The following is a 19,843-nucleotide window of genomic DNA, read 5'->3' as shown; positions in this document are numbered from 1 at the left end:
GGTGCAGGGAACAAGCTGCCCTGGCTGCAGATTGCAGTGAGCGTCGTCTCAGGGACACGTGCTTGTCTTCTTGCAAGGTTGGCCTATTTGGGCGTCTGCACACATCTCCAGTCAGAGGGACACCAATGGCAACCCGCCGGCTGCTCTGTGAACACGCGGAAAAGCTATCTGCAGCGATTGCTCTCAAGAACCACCACTCACGGCGGCCAGACCTCGTGAACACTGCCATCCAGGCGGCGCTGAGCAAGAGGGAGCGGGAGATCCCACCCAGCCTGACGCCTGCAGACGTCTTCTTCCGTGAGGTCAGAGGCATCCTTGTCTGGCTTTCTTGGATCTGCAGAGGGCACCATTTGCTGATCGTTCTCAGACAGGGCAGAGTGAGGATAAACTGAATCTTAGAAGACCCTATGTACATTTTAAATTAAACTCCCAGTTTTATGGTCACTGCCCCTCAGGTGTCAACTCATTGTTACCTGCTCTGTAACAGAGCTTGCACAGCTGACCTAAATGGACTCCCTGCTTGCTTTGGGTGCCTGAGGGTTCCTGCCTCCACAGCCCCTCCTGGCTGCCTCGGAAAGCTAGCCTTCCCTGGGGACTCCAGCCTTGGCCCCTTGTGAATGTGGGTCACTGCAGAGGCCAGAGGTGGAGTGGCTGTTCTCTCAGCTTTCTCACCTGCCACATCTGCATATCCTCTGCCTCCCAGTGGCTGTCCCCCTCCACTTGGGTGGATCATGCTCACCGGGAGCATTGACCCATCCTAGGCTACACCCTGGATCTTATCTGCCACTATGTAGTGGTCACTGTACTGAACCCCACCTCAGCTCCCTCCTGGGTTCCTGCTGATGCCCACTTCATGCCATCTCTTTTTGTAGTGCTGTCTGTTTAGATGTGGGGGCAGCTCCTCCTTCACCCCTGTGATATCTGGTATATCAGGCTCTGCTGGCACCTTGATTCTGGCTCTCCACTCCTGCAGCCAGGCCGTGTCCCAGAGTCCATCAGGCTGGGCTGGGTTCTTCTTCTCTAGTGCTTGCTGCACTTTCACCTAAACTCAGACTTTCTGTTCAGTCTTGGGAATGTGTTGAGCTTGAATTTCCTGTTTTTAGACGCTGGGTTGGTTAGTTCCTAGGGAGTGTGAGGAGTAGCACTTTGTTTTGCAGTTCTGGGCATGGAGCCCAGGGCCTCGTGTGTGCCAGGCAAGTGTTCCACCTCTAAGCTGTGCCCCAGTAGCACTTTTTGGCTCTGTTTTAATTTTTAATGTAAGAAATTTGGCAGAAAATTGAAAGATAATCCACCTCAGGTTTCCTAATTAACAAGTCAAATTGTAACCTTGGTGTTTTCTTTGGTCTTTATTCCGGCATGGTTTTATGGGGTAAGCAAAGATTTTTAAAATATCATTAATAGTAGATTTTAAAACTATCATAAAGACCTGAGCAAGAGTCTAGTTCCTTTCCTGCATTTGGCTTGCAGGGCAGAGCACAGTAGGGAATTTATAGTAAGGCATATATAGCTTCCTGCCAACTGAGTGGAGGTCATTAACTGGGTACATAATTCACGAGTAGCTCTTTAGGAGCACCATGCAGCCAAACTGAAAACAATACTGTGCCACATGAAGGTGTCTTCAGCACGTCCCCATCACCCTGGTGTGCTGCTCTCCAGCCTCCTTCGCCTTCCCTGTGCATGGCCACACTGCCAGGGATTGCTGGAAGAGGGGTGTGTGAACACCTCACATGTGCAGTCTGTCCATGTGGGGTGGTGAGTTTGCATTCTGAGTAGGCATGTAGCCCTGATGGCCTCTGGTGGAGGGCCACACGTGGAGCGTGTCCTATTTGGCGGCCTGATGGAAAGTGCACTGACAGCCTGCACTATTGGCTCTCTTCCCGCATGGCCCCTCTGCAGCTGGGGAAGTGGCACCGCCTGGGGCTGGGAGCAGCTTGAGGCCAGCGTGTGTTCGAGAGTACCAAGGTGGACACTTGCTATGTGTGTACAGTGAGTGTGCTTGATTTCTTACCTTGGTCATCTCTCAGTGTTCACAGGGGAGCAGTTCCAGGACCCTATGAATGCCAAAATCCACAAGTCCCTGGTATAATACAGGGTAATGTTTGCATAGAACCTATACATATCCTCCCCACTCACTTTAATTTTTCTCTGGTTACTTATAAAACCCAGTGCAGTTATTTACTATTAAGTAATGTATTGTTTTAGAAATAATTTTTTTAAATTTATTTTTACGTGGTGCTGAGGATAACCCCAGCCCCTAAGGAATAATTTTTTTAAAGTCTACATATTGGGTACAGTCCTAACCCTATAGGCCTGTTGCATACTACCTTGAGCAACATTGTAACTTTTTTTCTCCCATCATTTTTAGTCTGAGGTTTGAGTGCACAAAGGTGAAATCTGTGCTGTGGGCAGCCAACAGTGAATGGCTCCATTGTTTCCATCTCAACAGCATAAACATTCTTACCTTTCTACTCAAAAAGTAACTGTGCTACTCCAGCACCTGTGGCTGGGTCAGGTGGAGGCTCCGGTTTGCAAGAGTGGCTCTGCTTGGGCCAAGTGGGGGGTGGGGGGGCTCCCTGGGGCAGCAAGCCTGAACCTGTCCAGTGCTCTGCTGCAGCACCTGTGTGGACCAGAAGGCAAGGAACCAGGAGCTGGTTTCCCAGCTCTTCACCCAACACAGTTGGGCCTGAAGGAGCACATTACTGCCATTGCAGAGGAACAGCATTGGTAGCTAGGGCTGTGTGAAGGTCACATCCCACCCTGAGGCACAGCAGCAGGTAGCAAGTACTTTAGCTACTTGGAGTGTGAATTTAAAAATCTTTTTGGTAGCAATCCAGGTTTCACCTATTTATAAGACTTGGTGATTCGGAGGCTCTTCTTTTTGGTAATGAGGATTTAACCTGGGGCATTTACCATTGATCTGCATCCCCAGCCCTTTGAGACAGGGTCTCACCAAGTTGCTTGGGGCCTCAGCCTCCCCAGCCCCTGGGATTACAGGCACATGCCACAGCACAAGCTTGGGCAATCTTAAAATTTGGGAGATTCTAATTTCCTTGTTTCTCAACTTTGTGTCCAATATTATTGGGTAGTAGGTTTTCTCCTGTCTGATGATCTGAGGACGTTCTTGGAAACTAAGGCTATGGCACAGCTGTCCCCAAGCCTCCATGACTTTGTGCTAAGCAGTGACTCTGCCCTCAGGTTTCCCAGGTGGATACCATCTGCGAATGTCTGCTGGAGCACGAGGAGCAGGTCCTGAGGGACACGGCGCTGGACTCCCTCGAGTGGGCGGAGGTGGCCATCGACGTCAACACTGTTCTCAAGGTAAGTCCAGCTGCATCAGCATCAGTGGCCCGGAGCCTGAGAGGGAGAGATGAGAAGGTGGTTTCCTTGTCCCTGCTCTGTTGTAATTGACTTAGCAAGACCGTCTCAAAGAGAAAAAAAGGCTGGGGGTGTGGCTTAGTGGTAGAGCACTTGCCAAACATGTATGATACTCTGAGTTCAGTCTCTTGTACCACAATAAAAAGACAGAGGCCAGGCATGGTGGCACACACCAGTGGCTCAGGAGGCTGAGGCAGGAGGATCACAAGTTCAGGTTCCCTGGTACAAAAAAAAAACACAGAAAGAACCAAAAGTGCTGAGTATCTATTGTTTTTGCAGTACTAGGGATTGAATTCTGTGAGTTACCACTGAACATCACCAGCCCTTTTTTATTTTAGGCAGGGTCTTTTTTAAAATTAATTTATGTATTTTTTATATTTATTTTTTAGTGGTAGTTGAACACAATGCCTTTATTTTATTTATTTATTTTTATGTGGTGCTAAGGATCGAACCCAGGACCTCGCACATGCTAGGCCTGCGCTGTACCGCTGAGCCACATCCCCAGCCCTAAATTTATATATTTTTGAGACTGAGAGTCTTGCTGAGTTACCAAGGCTAACCTTGAACTTGTGATCCTCCTGCCTCTACCTTCTGAGTCACTGAGATCGAAGTTGTGGCCACCACATCTGGCCTGAGAATAGACTTTGGTGTTTCAGATCATCCTTCTGAAGCTCATCAATCTGGACTGCACTGTGTCTTAGTGGTAGAGCACTTGTTTGCCACATGTGAGGCCCTGGTTCAAGCCCCAGCACCACAAAAAAAGGAAAAGTAAAACCATGTCACATCTGTCTGTGAAGCTTTGCGCAGTGGCAGTATCGTAGCCAATGAGGTTTATCCGAGGCGCGATTATTGCTAATTGAAAACATCTGTCTGTGATAATATGTCTCGTTTTCTCAGGACATGCTGCAGGCTGCTAGTCATTATCGCCAAAATAGAAGCTCCTTGTACAGGAGAGAAGACGCAGGAGGAAAAGAACCGGAATATGTTCCATGGACAGGTAGGATACTGCTGCTCACAGGGTGTTCCTTACAGCCCGTTGTCCCCAGAGCAAGTCTGTAGGAGCAGAAGCCACATGTGCCCCATGGCACATGGTGGGCCTGCTCAGTGTGCTCCTGACAGCCTGACCTGCTGGCAGCTATGTTTGAGCGCAGGTTTGTGAGTGGCATGAATAAACCCCAGTGCCGCCTCCAGCATGACAGTGCTGGTCTGCTACTCATTCCTTCGCATGCACTTGTAGACTCCCCCAGCATTTGTTTTAACTGATACTCACTGTACATCTACTGGTACAAGTAGTAGATACCACTGGTATCTCAGTACAAGTAGCTGCTCCCAAAAACAGGCCTGACCCTAGGCAATGGGCTGTATGTTACATTGACATAGCACCACAAAGGAGGTGCCGAAGCTTTGGCAGAGTTCAGAAGGAAGAAGGTGCGGTTTGCCTGACTGCTGAGGGGAGCTCCACAGGGAATGCGGCTCATTCAGGGCACAGGCCAGTGTCACCTGCACACAAACATGCTTCCCTGTAGCAGTGATATCACATGGGCTTTAGGCAACTGATTTTCCCTCAGCCACTGGGAAACCCTGACAGCCAACAACTCTTTGTGACTCCACAGCAACAAGTGGGCCCGCTGGCATCCGAACTGCTATCGTGCGCCAGCACGGGATCATCCTGAAGATTGTCTACCCGCAGGCAGACAGCAATCTCCGCAACATCCTAATGGAGCAACTGGTTGCACTGATTGATTGCTTTCTGGATGGCTATGTTTCACAGCTGAAGTCTCTGGACAGGTCCAGTGACCAGGAGAGATATAACAGCCTGGAAATGGAGTACCTGCAGAGACGCTCAGACCTCTTGTCTCCTCTACGTGAGTGCAGGGTGCTTTGTGGAGGCTCTGGGTCTGAGTGTGCAGGACCAAAAGGAGGGGTCAGACACCCATATGTCCCTGTGCCTCCATATTTGACACCTTGGGAAAACCTAAATTGAGCAACTAAAACCAAGAGTACCAAGGGTCTTTCCTTTTCTTTGTTGCCCAATTTAAGCTTTTATAGGTGTCCAGCAGTGGATGTGCAGCCTGGCCAGTGTGGTGGTGTCTTCCCTGCCCTATCCAAGAACTCGGAGTGCTGCAGACACTACTGCTGTCCCTGTGTGTTTAGTCAGCCTTCTTCAGGCACGGCACCTGCTTGGGCTACACCAAGTACATACAGATGCTACTGTGGACACACAAAGATGGCACCCACCCCAAGGCCCAAGGGATAGACCAAAGAGGGCAGTTGATTAAACAGTGACCTAAAGAGCCCAGTTCTCGGGCATTGCAGGAGCAGCCTCACAGCAGAGTGTGGCATGGCTGGGGAGGGCCAAGCAGGCATGCTGTGGAGCTGAGGGCCAGGCATGCTGGCCGGGAAGTGGGAGACAGCATCGTGTCTGGAAGCTGCAGGGAGGCAGTGGACTGTGTCTGCACTTTGGCAGTGCATATGGATTAGGAAACTAGTGCCAGCAGCCAGAAAGGTCCCCGTCCCCTTGGTTATTCTTAGTGTGCAGTATGAACACAGGGAAGTTTCAAGTACTGTTTTCACTATGTCTTTAATGTTTGCTAACAGGACTTCTTCCTTCTGTTCTCATTTTCAGTCACACTGGGCCAGTACTCGTGGGCTGCTTCTCTAGCAGAGAAGTACTGTGACTTTGACATCTTAGTACAGTTGTGTGAGCAGACTGACAACCAGAGCAGGCTCCAGCGCTACATGACTCAGTTCGCCGATCAGGTAAGGCGCTGGGCATGTGGGTGGTGGGCCACCCTGTGGTCAGGCTGCTCTCTTCCATCTGTCCCTGGGGCCTTGGGGTAGGTGCCATCGTTTTGTATCTACAGCAGCACCTGTACTTAGTGCAGCCCAAGCAGGTGCCGTGCGTCCTGTGACCCACAGCGGCATCTATTGTGATGTTGTGGGACCTCACTGGCTCCTTGTGTGTTCAGGGCCCAGGCATCTATAGGGTGTTGTGGGACCTCACTGGCTCCTTGTGTGGTCAGGGCCCAGCTATGGGGCGCTTCATGTACAGAATTTCACAGTAGTGCTGAACTGTGTGCTTTCCACCCATTGTGACTTTTAAATTCTTGTTATGGATTCTGATCATCTGTGGGCATTTTCCCTCCGTGTGTACATTTCCTTTAACGTGTTCTGTGATTATCTTCAAGCCGTGCTGACTTTACAACCTGCTCACTCTTGGGTCAGCCTTAGCTGACCTCCTCTTTGGTCTTGTGGTTTCTAGTTGTGGCGTGGACTTTGGGGTGAAAGAGCAGTGTGGTGGGATGAGTGTTTTCTCCTGGGACAGCCCTTTCCTTCTGCAGTTGCAGTGCGAGGCTGAGCGCGGCAGAACCGGCAGGGAGGTGGCCAGGGCTCTGTCACCACCTCTACCATTGTGCTTCATTTCTGGTCTCATGTCTTTTGGGAAGAGACCTCTGGTGCGAATATCTCCTAACTCTCCCCTGGTCTTCCAAGTCCATGTGCACCGCATTCCAGTGCCCAGCACAAGGTTCCTGGGGGCCTGCCTGGATTCCCACTCACCACGCCAGCCCCCGTGGCTATCCACATGGCACTGCCTGCGAGGCCTTGCTGGGGGATGGCACAGTCCCATGCTCTCCAGTAGAACGCTCTGTGATGGTGGAGATCATGTTTATATCCGTTGTCCAAGAGAGAGCAGCTGGACACACGTGGCTGTTGACCACTGAGGCTCTTGGCCGGCGCCTGAGAAACTGAAGTTTTAACATTAGTTAAATTTAACTACTACTCATGGCTGACAGCTCCCTCACCAACCTGTGCACATTCCGATTCTGCCAGTAGCAAAGCCAGTGATTATGAAATGACATTCCTTCTGAACCTGAGCCTACTGGCTTGTCCAGTGAGATGATTGAATTAGGCAAACAGGAAAATCACTATCGTAGGAATACGTATCGATGTGGTAACAGCATAGGAAATTATTGCTTAAAAGGAGAACCTACTTTGGGCTTTGGAAGCTGCTTAGCATTTTGTTGTCATGCCAGAGCGTCTTAGAGCTGCACTGACAAGCAGTAATGGGTTCTCACCTCTGTGACTTGTAGAATTTTTCAGACTTTCTCTTCCGTTGGTATCTGGAAAAAGGAAAGCGGGGCAAGTTGTTGTCTCAGCCTGTTTCTCAACATGGACAGTTGGCAAGTTTTTTGCAAGCTCATGAACATCTCAGCTGGCTACACGAGGTTAATAGCCAAGAGCTGGAAAAGGTAAGAAGGACCCGGTTGTGTGAAATGGGTGTGTGCAGCTGTTGGTGTGTTCTGAATTCATTTGGTTTTAGTAATTCAACCACTATTTATGGCTGTGCTCCTGAGCAGGGGTTTGTGTCTAAGACATATACAAGGAACTCAAAGGCAAGAGAACAAGGAACTCAACTTAAAAATGGGCAGAAGACCTGAGTAGACATTTCTGAAGAGAAGTGGTATGGATGCCACAGAGGAGCATGCTTGGTATCACCACAGCGAGTACAGGGCAGTCCTGCAGGCCAGTGCATGCCTTACAGAGCAGCCTCCTTAGCACCACAGGAGAATGGTGCTGGGGAGGAGGCGGCAGAAGGAACCTCAGCCTGGTCTCGGTGGGAGTGTCCCCCCATGCAGCCAGTGGGGGCTGTGCTGGGGCTGCTCAGAGATCAGCAGTGGCCACACATCCTGCTGCTGACTTCTGGGTGTCCCCAGACAATGTGACATCAGTGTGCCACCCACACTTGTGCACTGACTATATTAGCGACCAAGTTGAGGGATTAGCTGCATCCACGTGGGTGAATGACAGGCATGGTGGCGCGACACTCAGCTTTAGAAACAAATCTGCCATTGGCTACAGCATGGGTGACCCTGGTGGACCTGTTGCTCAGTGGAATAAGCTGGGACTAGAGTGACGAGTACTGTAGTCTCCCATCCACAGGGTCCAGCACGGAGTCACTCAAGCAGAGAGCAGACCCTAGCAGAGGCTAAGGTGAGGGGCAGAGGGCTGCAGCCACCATGCAAGCTGCAGCCCAGGGAGGAAAGGTGCTGCTTACGTGCTGCCAGTTGACAGCGGTGCACTCAGGGAGTAGACTTCAAGTATTCTTATCGTGGAAAATAAGTCCTTGGGTAAAGGAGCTATTCATTGGTCTGATTTAAGAGTTCCACATTGTATGTGTGTGTTATAACCTCATTTTGCACTCCATAAATGTATGTGCTTGTTTTTGTCAATTTATAATAAACAATGTTTACAAATTTAGAAGGTAGTACTTACAGGTTATTAAATCCTCCCACTCTGGAATAATTCGATAAATTTGGCATTATTGATTTATGATGACGTTGTCATTACTTCTAATACCTCAAAAAAAAGTGAGCCGTTGTGCTTTGGCTACTGATACAAAACAGTAATCTCTGGAGCAGTCGTTGCCAAGCGTGCATAACCATTATTGTAATGAGCATATTCTCAGAGCTAGCTCATTCCAGTTGGTTGAGTAAAGCACTCCCCTGGCAGGTACCCGGCGGCCTGCCTAGTTGAGACTGCGGCTCCAAGCAGGCTGGCTGTGCTGGTTGCTGGTGTGCCATCATGGGCTCAGCTCAGGGGAGGCAGCATTCAGGGTGTGCCGAGCCCTGCTTCCCAGTCAGGTTGACACCAGGACCTTACCCTGCCTCTTGTGGTTTATTGTAGGCTCATGCAACGCTTCTGGGTTTGGCAAATATGGAGACTCGTTATTTTGCCAAGAAAAAAACACTTCTTGGCTTGAGTAAATTGGCTGCATTAGCATCGGACCTTTCAGAGGATGTATTGCAAGAAAAAATTGAAGGTAAGAATGAAACTGGAGGAGAGCCTGGTAAAGGTCACACTGTTGCTTAGCGCCTGGAGTGTGCGTAGCCCTCTCTCATACAAGGCGCTGTGTACTCCACATTCCTGCAGTTACTTGGTTATGTGCTTGAAATCCTTATTTTTTGGAAAGAATTTGTATTTTAAGCCAGAATTCCTAAAGAATAAAAAGTCAGGCACAGTGGCACACGCCTGTAATCCCAGCAGCTTGGGAGGCTGAGGCAGGATGATCTCAAGTTCAAAGCCAGCCTCAGTAACTTAGCAAGGCCCTAGATAACTCAGTGAAACCCTGTCTCTAAATAAAAATATTTAAAAAGGGATGGGGATGAGGCTTGGTTGTTAAGCGCCCTTCATTTCCTATATTCAATTCCTGATACAATATATATATATATATACATATATATATATGTATGTATGTATGTTCAAGTGAGCATGACTGGAAGGCTGGTTATGCACGCTTGGCAACAGTATTCTAAGGTGGGACTGCAGAGAGAGCTCGGGCTTCACATGGGGCTTCTCATAGGCCGTGCTGTTGGTGCAGTTCTGAAGCTGTTTTGTAGATGAAGTGAGGAAATACTGTTTTGTTTTTGAGAACCGAGAAGGGAGTCACAAGTGTGAAATGAAAGAGAACTGTTACATATTCAAATTGCAGATCTCGGTGGGGTCTTGTCTGAAGGGCCCCACACTGTCCCATGCCACGAGCCCTGTGCAGTCTGGTGTCTCTTCCAGTTTCCAGTGAGAAGAAACGGGGCTGTTGACCAGGTGACCTAGGAGGGTTCTGCTGGGTCAGAAAGTACAAGAGCCTTGAACAGCTCCTTCTCAGTGTCAAGGTGGTGGCGAAGGATTGCATGTCACAGTTTATGAAAGAAAAGCCAGGGCTTTACATGGTGGCACATACCCATAATCCCAGAAATTTAGGAGGATGAGGCAGGAGGACCACAAGTTTGAAGCCAGCTTTAGCAACTTAGGGCACTGTCTCAGAATAATTAATTAATTAATTAAAAGAGAGAGAGTGTGTGTGTGTGTAAAAAAAAAAAAGTAAAAGTCCATGAATCCACAGTGTTCCCCAAAAGGGGGGGGGGGGTCAGTAAAATGCTTCTTTACAAATAATTGACAGCTAATATGGACAGGGTGGTTGATGTCACCACTTTGCAATTACAGCAAATGATTGGTCACCAAAAGACACTAGAATCAGTCGGGTACTGTTGCACATGCCTACAGTCCCACCAGCTCTGGAGGCGAAGGCAGGAGCAAATTCAAGGCCATCCTAGGCAACTTAGCAAGGCCCCCATCTCAAAAAGATGGCAGGCCCGTTCAGTTCAGGGTCTGGTGAAAGATGTTGCCGGGTTTCAGAGTGTTGGTACACAGATTAGACACAGCCCACATCCCACGCTTCCTGGGGTGGTGTGACAAGTGGTACCTGCTGTCGCCTGCCTATTTCTGCCTGAAGTGTTCATCCTGAATCTGGTCACAAGGGGGCAGCCAGTGTGCCTCAAGGGCAGAATATTTTATAGCGTACTCAGCTGGACACTTAACATTTCGGCAATGCAAAAGACAGGCAGCCCTAGATTATAGGAACCCAAGAGCCATCACCCAGAGATTGCAGTTGGCTCTTAGGTCACACCTCTGATTTGGGAACCACTGAGAGAGCCTGGATGTGTTTAATACTAGGTGACTGTAGCATGCTGTGTCCACTCTGTGGGCCTGACTCTGAACCATGGTGATCGGGTGGTACCTGCTGAAGTCTGTGGACGTGGTGTGCCATGACAACTGCACCCTCCATGAGAGGGGGACGTGTGTAGTCAGACCGTCCAGCAGCGGGCCAGGCAGAACGCCCAGAGACATGCCAGGTCCCGCAGAAGCTACAGATTTGTAATTTTCTCAAAATAAAAATTGAAGAGGGCCCGGAGTGTGTGTAGCTCAGTAGTAGAGGGCCTGCCTGGCATGTGCAAGGCTCCAAGCTAAGCCCCTAGCACCACTGTCACACATGTGCAAGTAGTGAAGTAAATAGGCCTGGAGGAGGGGCCTCTGCTGTGTGGACAGGCTGAGGTCTACACAGTGGTTATTTTCAGGTCTCTCGGATGGATTCCCTGCAGACTGTTGTAATGACTTTAAAGTTATATGAATAACTATATGGGAAAATAAATAACCATATGGGAAATATGTAAATTTTAGAAAAAACACACCAAATAAGTTGTGTTGTAATAGGTTCTCGCTCCCTGAGCTGCCCTCTGGATCTGCTTTTCTAGATATTGAAGTGCACAAACATGCTTTTTAAAAAACTGAGTGTGTGTGGTGCTGCAGGTACTTTGACTGCACAGCAATGCCTACCTAGCAGCCCAGAGAGTCTGCGCATGCAGAGGCTTTGTGTGCTGGCCAGTAGGCTGGCCTCATGTCAGTGCAGGCACTGCTCTTCTCCTGTTGTGCCCTGGTGGCTTTGCCCCATTCCCCTGTGTGGATGAGGCTGGGCCACACTGGGGCTAAAGTCTGGGCCCCGCCCCTCTTGAAGCAGCCAGGAAAAAGCAGTACTGGTGGCATCCTGAGGTCATTGTGCAGCAGTGCTGTGATGTAGCAATGTTGTGGCGCTAGAGCTCTTTGTCGTCAGTTTTGCTTTGTGACTGCAGAAGTGAAAGTCTCATCCTTCTCCCTCTCTGTCCTTGAACACCAGCAATGGCTGAGCAGGAGCGCTTCCTGCTGCACCAGGAGACCCTGCCTGAGCAGCTGCTGGCAGAGAGACAGCTGCGCCTCGGTGCCATGCCCGTGCTGACAGCTCCACAGCTCATCAGTGTAGGTGTTGCACCTCCTGTTCCCGTGCTCATAACACCCCAGTGTGTGCTGGCCAGCCTCTACCTCCCCGGGCTGCTCCCCTGGCCCTCCAGATCCACCTCTCGTGACCAGGAGGAGTCACCTGTAGTTCACTTTCCTGGAAGAGTGCACTGTGCAACTGATATTTCCTCTACAATGTCACTCTTCAGTTTTCCGTAGCAAAATAGTTCAGAAAAGGATTTGTATGGTTCACGGGTGCCGCCTATGCCCCTTTTCTGGGAACCAAGTGTTCCCGAGGGTATGGCTGGGAGGGGGTTGCATGGGCAAGTTGGCCAGTGCTCTTTCCTCCTGAGAAGACCAGCACCCCACACACACACCCCACCAGGCCAGCCTACTGTGGTACAGCTCGCTGGCCTCCACCTGGGTCGTGGTTCTTGGCCTTAAAAGCCTCTAGCTCACTGTAGGACAGGGTGGCTTCTCCCAAGTTCTCTGGCATTACGCTGATAGCTGAGAATGACCTGCCTCGTGTAACTTGCTGCAGCTGTACATCTGTGAAGAAAACAGAAGAGCCAACGAGTATGATTTCAAGAAGGCTTTGGACTTGCTAGAGTATATCGAAGAGGTGAGACAGTTGCCCCGGCTCTCAGGCCCCAGCCTGGAGTAGAGCTGCCATGGGGCTCTGGTTCCTGGTAACTCTCATGTTCTAGTGCACAGATAGATAACTGCAGCTTTTCAGTATTCTGAGGTATTTTCCTCACAGCGCTCACCTTAAGGGGAGTGTTCTCACTTTCAAAAGATTATAGTGCTGCTCTGTAGGAAGGCCTTCTGTTAGGGCAGGGTGAATGGGAGTTGTTTGGTGGATCTTAAAAACACAAGGTTAGCTTTTTTTTTTTTTTTAAACACTTTTTTAGTTATCAGTGCACCTTTATTTTGCTCATTCATATGTGGTGCTGAGGATCAAACCCAGTGCCTCACAGGTGCTAGGCAAGTGCTCTACCACTGAGCTACAGCCCCAGCCCCCAAGGTTAGTTTTTTAAAAATATTTTTTTATAGCAGATGGACACAATACCTTTATTTTATTTTTTATGGTACTGAGGATCAAACCCAGTGCCTCACACATGCTAAGCAAGCACTCTACCAACTGAGCTACAGCCCCAGTCCCACAAGGTTAGCTTTTGTACAAGCTCATTTAATAACCTTAACCTGAGGCTTTGCCTCACATGCACAAAGCTCTGGGTTCAATCCCTAGCACCATGAAAAAAAAAAAAAAGAAAGAAAAAAAATCTATCTCTTGCAGTTCTTGATGACCTGGAGTGTAGTGATCCAAAGCTAACTTGCATAATGCAGTTGGCTTCCCTTTCTAAACAGAACTAATGTCTCAAAGGGAGTTTTTAAAAATGATAAACTATAGTATCAATATTAAAAGCAAAGACACTATTTATGCAGGATTAGGAGTTGACATAAATAAAATTGAAGACTGTTTCTTTGTGACAGCCAGAATATAACCAGGATGCTTTGTTTTGCTATGAAGGATGAAGACGTGAACATTGACGACCTGAAGCTGGAAATCCTCTGCAGAGCCCTGCAGAGGGACGAGTACGTGTCCCGGTCCAGCTGTTCTTCGTGGGGTGCCGGTGCTCAACAGCAGGAAGTGCTCACGCAGTTTGCTACTTGCAATGCTGCCACAGAATGTGACCTGCTGCTTGAGTCAGGCTGGGAGGCCACAGCCCTCTTGCCTGTGCAGAGGGGGATTTCCACCCCTGGCAGTCCTGGTCAGACATGAGCCCCAGGGGAGTTGGGCCCAGGTGTGGTCCTGGGAGGTGGCAGCTAGGCCCTGGAGGAGCTTTGTTGGGGCGCTCAAGCACCCGCTCTGTGGTCCTCAGTTTATTGTCCTATCCCAGGCACCCAAGAGGAGCCTTGTCCTGCTTCTTGTTGGTGCTGGTGTTTGGTGGCTTGCATGTTGAGCACTTCAGAGCAGGGCCATGTGAGCCCCTAGAGGAGGAACTCCCTTCTGCCGCCCAGGCAGTGGAAGACAGGCTTGAATTCGTAACCGTCACCCATGTACTAGAATATGCTGTCTGAGGTTCCTCCTGTGTCTGGAAGTCAGAGGTCCGTGGTGTCTGGAAGCATGTCCACACTGAAGGCCTGTCATTCAGCTTTGACCACCATCACAGAGAGCGCTGTCCATCCCCATTACATCCATATGGGGACACAAGAGTGATGGTGCTATTTTCTTCATGTGTTTTGTTTTCTAGCTGGTCCAGTTCAGATGGTAAAGATGATCCAATTGAAGTGTCTAAAGACAGTGTCTTTGTGAAAATCCTGCAGAAACTTTTAAAAGATGGTAAGCATTTTGTTACCATTAGAAATCACAGTATCAGGGGTTGGGTTTTTTGGCTCAGTGGTGGAGCGCTTGCCTGGCACATGTAAGGCACTGGGTTCAATCCTCAGCACCACGTAAAAATAAATACATAAAACAACGGTATTGTGTTAAAAAGAAAAGAAATTACAGTATCAGCCAGGCATGGTAGCACATGCCTGTTATCCCAGTGGTTCATGAGGCTGAGGCAGGAGAACCACAAGTTAAAAGCCAGCCTCAGCAACTTAGCAAGGCCCTCCCTAGGTAACTTTGCAAGACCCCGTCTCAAAATAAAAAAGGCTGGGAATGTGGCTCAGTGGTGAAGCATCCCTAGGTTCAATCCCTGGTATAAAAAATTTTTTAAAATCACAGTATCACTTCTCAGTTTACAAGTCTTAGGATAATGGGTATTTGCCAAGATGTCAAATGACAGTGGATTTAAGATAAAGCAGTTTCAGCCAGATGCAGTGGCATGCACCTGTAATCCCAGTAACTCAGTAGGCTCAGACAGAAGGATCACAAATTTGAGGCCAACCTGAGCAACTTAGTGAGATTCTATCTCAAAATAAAAGTGAAAAGGGCTGAGAGTGTAGCTTAGTGGTAAAAGCACCCCTGGGTTCAATTCCCAATGCCAAAAAAAAAGAAGAAGAAGAAAAGCAAAGTAGTGATACAGGAGGGACACCATGGCCACCACTGGTGTGACTCCCCAAACCTGCAACTGATGGCAGTAAGAGTTCTCTTGATTTTCCATTTAAATCTTTTGAAGGCTGAAGGTTTGGAATTAGCTATGAGCTCTGGGGTGTATTATGAGCTATGAGGGGTCACTGGCCATACCGTGTTTAAGAACAAACTAGAAGATATTTGTACAAATCCATTTAAGACTAGGATTCATTTTCAAACAAGACAGGGATGTGTTTTATGTGTGTATTTTGTGCCGAAGGCAGTGAGCAAAATTTCATTTGGTGATAAATAGGTAAATAAGCTTATTCTTTTTTTTTTCCTCCTCTAGTGCTCATTCTTTTTTTTTTTAAGAGAGAGAATTTTTCAAAATTTATTTTTTAGTTTTTTGGCGGACACAACATCTTTGTTTGTCTGTGGTGCTGAGGATTGAACCCGGGCCGCACGTATGCCAGGCGAGCGCGCTACCGCTTGAGCCACATCCCCAGCCCCCAGTGCTCATTCTTGAGGGAAAGGTGAATTTGAGAAAACAAGCTTTTTATAAACTGCCTTTCACGTTCCAGGAGCTTAAAATATTCAGAATATTGGTCAAGAGATGAGAGACTGCACATTTTATACATGAAAACAAATATGACTCATGTTTATTGTAGAATCATGAGGTCAGGGTGTGGGGTGCCAGAATCCAGGCAGTGTGCAAAACAGACTGAGCTCCAGGCAGAGACACTCCATCATCATTGGGAGGGGTGCACAATGGTAAGCCCAGGGCCCTCCTGCATGAAAGAACTGTTCATCAGGTCAGCACGTCCATGCACTGAACGCCTTCAGTGCACAAACCTGCAAAATACATGGTGCATTCTCACACAACATGCCTGGCCTGCTGTCTGGCATGTGGGAGTCATTCAGAGAATGTTGGTTGTTAAATGTGGAATCATGTGCACATCAGTGTGCCCAGCTCTTCTAGACCAGGTCCTCCTGCCATGCCTCTATCCTGTGTGGCATTCCCATAGGCCAGGGTCTCTGGCTTAGCCACATAAAGAAGGGACCCCAGAGAAGCACCAGGCCCCACAGCCAGTGTTCTGAGCTGCAGAGCCTTTTGCTGGAAGTTCATGAGAGCTAACCTGTGTCTGTGAGCCTTTTCTCTCTCTGTGTTTGGAGTTGGGAAGACACTGGACATGGCCGCTTTCTGCACTTGCAGAGGCTCTAGCTGAGCTGATAAGTTTTGGGAGGCCTTCGGGCCCAGCCTTGTAAGCAGGTGCTCATGGACATGTGTAGAGCTGAGTTCTTGGTGCTCAGCACCCACACCCAGTAAATGATGGAACAGAGAGAGAGCAAGAACAGAAAGTCCTGGTTGTACACGGAATTGTTGAGTTTTGTACACAGACAGACACCAGGAGAAGCTCCTATAACTTAGAGGGGCATGTAGCTATCCTGCCTTTGGGGCCCTTTCCACACAGGGCTCTCATGTAAGAACAGGTTCCAATGTGAGCTGACACTGCAGTGTGGGCTCTGGGGGCCCAGGGTGGCTACAACCTATGGCTGAGTTCATCCTACAGATGAGAAAGTGACCCTGGTGACAAAGCACCTTGCCTGGTGGAGTGAGATGCCATGTCCCCTGGGGAGCACTGAGGTTTCTGTTTAGGCAGCTGCCAACACTTGCTCATTGGGGGTGCTTATCAGTATTGTTTCCTGACTTCTCTTGAAGATTGAAGGCTGTATACAGCAGGCCAAGGGTTGGCTTGGTCACAGTCACGGGGAAGGAGATATGCAGCCTCCTGAACCCCTGCCCTGGAGGAGGACGGGCCTCGTGCCCTAAAGCCAGATGCAAGGTGGGCTTTTCTGGAGGCTGACCTTCTGACACCCAGGCGGTGTCTTCTCAAGAGTAATAATGCTTTACAGAGAAAAGGTCTTTGCTAAAAGTGTGTTAATGGCAGTAAGTAACATACACATTTCAGATTTAGCCTCTAACGTTTATTAATCCAGATTTTCTTTCTGTGAGAAATACAAAAAAAAATGGTGCTAGACACTGGGAGGACTTTGTTTTTAAAGCCAATACTGGTTTTCAGAACTTACGGTGCTGTAACAAATTATATCTTTGTCTTATTAATTTAAAATTTTTGTTCATTTTTCTTCACTTGTCAAATGAAGAAATTTCTCATGCTTTCTTGTACCCATGGAGACCTCACCTTGCCTGGCCTATCTGGCTGGTTCTCCTTGGCGTGGCCTCTGCAGGCCAACAGAGGCTGTGCTGCCTGCTGGTTAGACCCCAGCTGTTACCCTAGAGACACTGTACCAGTGCTGTTGACAGCCTCTCTGCCAAAGGGTTTCCCAGCTGGGGAAGCAACTACTCAATGTTGTTTTCAAGTGATTGTTAAGTGTGACCTACACTGTGGGAAAGAGACTCCACATCTGCTGAAGCCTGCAGGGAGGGGCTGTCCACCTGCAGAGGAGACCTCAGGGGTGCGGTTCGCACAGGCATGGGTCCTGGTCCACGGGCCACAGTATGCTAGAGAGTTCTGTGCAGTAAAAGTGTTTTTGTGCTTGTCCACAGGCGTCCGGCTCAGTGAGTACCTGCCAGAGGTGCAGGGCCTGCTGCAGGCAGACCAGCTGGGAAGCCTCAAGTCCAACCCGTACTTTGAGTTTGTTTTGAAAGCAAATTATGAATATTACGTCCAGGGACAAATGTAAAGTTTTCTACAACTGGTCACTTTCTAAGATCTGTACAATTGTGTCCAATTATAAAATTTTAAGTGTGTCTTTAAAAAAAAAAAAAGTGTGTCCAATTATAAAATTAATTGAGTACAATTATAAAAATTTTAGGCCTTAAACACTGGGGAGCTAGTGCACTGTGGTAGCACGTGCAGCAGAACTTTCTCTGTGCTGTATTTGAAAGCTGATATAATTTGCTGTACTGTGATTTTGGCTTTTTATGTGGCATTTTCTCTTTTTCCACTGAAATCTATATCAGTTGTCTGTGCATTTACTGCCCTTTCTCTTCATTATTTTGTGGTAATGGAGTTGAATGCAGGGACGCTCTGCCACCAAGCTACATCTCCAGCCTTTTTTATTTTCTTAATTATTTAAAATTTTGAGATGGGGTTTCCCTAAGTTGCCTGGGTTGGTTGTTGTCCTGCCTCAGTCCCTGAGGTGCTAGGATCATAGGCCGCCATACCCGGCTGACCCTCTCTCTGTTCTCTGTAACGTGGTCCAGTGTGTTTTGCAGCTCTCATCCTGGTTCTGGCTGCACGTACACATATCACTTCTAGGCCTCGGGGTCCATGACCCTTAAAAGTGAGGAGGGCCCTGGAGTATCTCTGATGTTTATGACACTGGAGAGGATTTGGGGTGTTTGACTTCTGTTTTGGTTGGGACTAGTGGGAAATACCTGTCTAGCAAGATAAATGTCAAATTTTACTGACTTAACACAGAATTAAAAGCAAAAAACAGTGGGCCTAAGTCATGTGAGTTTGATAACTAATTAAGTCACTGCGAGCATTTTTAACTTGCACATAAATGAATGAGTTTCAGTGAAAGTACTTCAGTGGATAACAGTTGGTGTTGCCTTCTGACCCCCCTCACCCCACCTCCCACACCCTGCTGTCGCTGTGGGTGGTCGTCTGGTGGTGGTGGAGTTCCTTCAGTCCTCACCGTGGCTGCCCTTGTCACCACCATTCACCATGCAGGAGACCCCTGGGGTTCGTTTTCTCCAAGCTCTCTGTCCTAACCAGTTGTCACTGGGCACTGTCTGGCTTTAGATAAAAGCAAAATAGCAGTCATTGCTGGCCAGCCACTCTTGGCCAGGCAAGTCTCACTAGCTGCTTGCCCGACAGCTGAGAAGGTCAGAAGTCAAATGTGGTGCAGAGCCCAGTTGGGGTCCCTCCTGCCCATTGCTTGTTGGGAAGGAACTTGGCGGCCCCATGTCAGAGCCAGGTTAGGAGCTTGTTGGAGGTACTGTCACAAGTTAGTGGCTAGAAGACCAAGCTTCAGTTCACAGGACATTAACTGTGATGACACAGTGCTCTGGGGACACGGGCTCCTCCCACCTCCACCTGCCATCACAATCATCCCCTGTGTGAGGAGGGAAGGGTTCCACGGGAAGCCAGGCCTATGCCCAGGCCCCAGGGTTCTGTGGTGAGGTGTGGCCCTCCTGGCAGGGAGGGAGGCTGCTCCCTGGCTGTTTGGGCTTCGAAGCTCCAGAACAGTGGACAGAACAGTAAAAATGGAATTGAGACATGGTTTTAAATACATTTTTCTGCCTTCCATATCACTCTTTATCATAAATGATTTTGGGTAAATCAAGTAACTGACAATGACTCTGGGTGCAACCCATATCCTGTGGAGGGTGTTTGCCTGCCTTGTACACACTGTCAAGGCCCACTGGGGGCCTCGGGTGGCAGCAGTGACTCCAGTAGCTGGCCTTGGGGGTATGTGAGGGGGTCCAGGACAGGCAGACCAGCTGGGCCCTAAGTGGAGGAGCTGTCTGACAGCCTGAAGCCTGGAGCCGGGTCTGGATCCCAGGCCTCCAGCACCTTCCGAGCACACTGGGGCCTGCTGAGGAGCTCTCTTCCTGTGCTATTGAGACCCTGAGTGCCTGCTGCGTGTGAGCAGTGCACTCACCAGACGCCAGGTGCCCGGTAAGCACTGGAGGAAGGGAAAGCCTGTATTTAGGAAAGTCATGTGAAGAAAGAAAGAAAACACATTTGGGGAAAAAAGGGACTGGAGATGTGGCTCAGAAGTAGAACACTCCTGAATTTGATTCCCAGTATCCCCCCCCCCCCCCAAACACACACAAATAAAAAGTTAAAAGTAGGAAGGAAACAAGATTCTGTA

At 48.8% G+C, this 19,843-nt stretch overlaps 1 protein-coding gene and 1 pseudogene across 3 annotated transcripts in view; both read left to right on the top strand.

Moving 5' to 3' along the window:
* The window catches only part of Nup133 (nucleoporin 133), a 47,581-nt gene extending 29,108 nt beyond the window's left edge, over positions 1-18,473 (top strand). For all 3 annotated transcript variants that reach the window (XM_027947994.2, XM_027947993.2, XM_027947995.2), the window contains 12 exons: positions 78-302; positions 3,196-3,318; positions 4,273-4,372; positions 4,989-5,240; positions 6,002-6,135; positions 7,467-7,625; positions 9,061-9,196; positions 11,882-12,000; positions 12,521-12,601; positions 13,511-13,575; positions 14,235-14,323; positions 17,565-18,473. In XM_027947994.2, coding sequence (XP_027803795.2) covers positions 78-302; positions 3,196-3,318; positions 4,273-4,372; positions 4,989-5,240; positions 6,002-6,135; positions 7,467-7,625; positions 9,061-9,196; positions 11,882-12,000; positions 12,521-12,601; positions 13,511-13,575; positions 14,235-14,323; positions 17,565-17,701 — 1,620 coding nt within the window. In that variant the 3' untranslated portion in view covers positions 17,702-18,473. The remainder of the gene's footprint in view (positions 1-77; positions 303-3,195; positions 3,319-4,272; positions 4,373-4,988; positions 5,241-6,001; positions 6,136-7,466; positions 7,626-9,060; positions 9,197-11,881; positions 12,001-12,520; positions 12,602-13,510; positions 13,576-14,234; positions 14,324-17,564) is intronic.
* LOC114102582 (U4 spliceosomal RNA) lies at positions 4,171-4,249 on the top strand (annotated as a pseudogene).
* Positions 18,474-19,843: the final 1,370 nt, after the last annotated feature.

This window comes from Marmota flaviventris, chromosome 12 (genome assembly GCF_047511675.1).
Source record: "Marmota flaviventris isolate mMarFla1 chromosome 12, mMarFla1.hap1, whole genome shotgun sequence".
Taxonomy (NCBI): Eukaryota; Metazoa; Chordata; class Mammalia; order Rodentia; family Sciuridae; genus Marmota; species Marmota flaviventris.
Note: the sequence above shows the minus strand (reverse complement) of the source record. Positions and strands in the feature narration are given on the sequence as shown.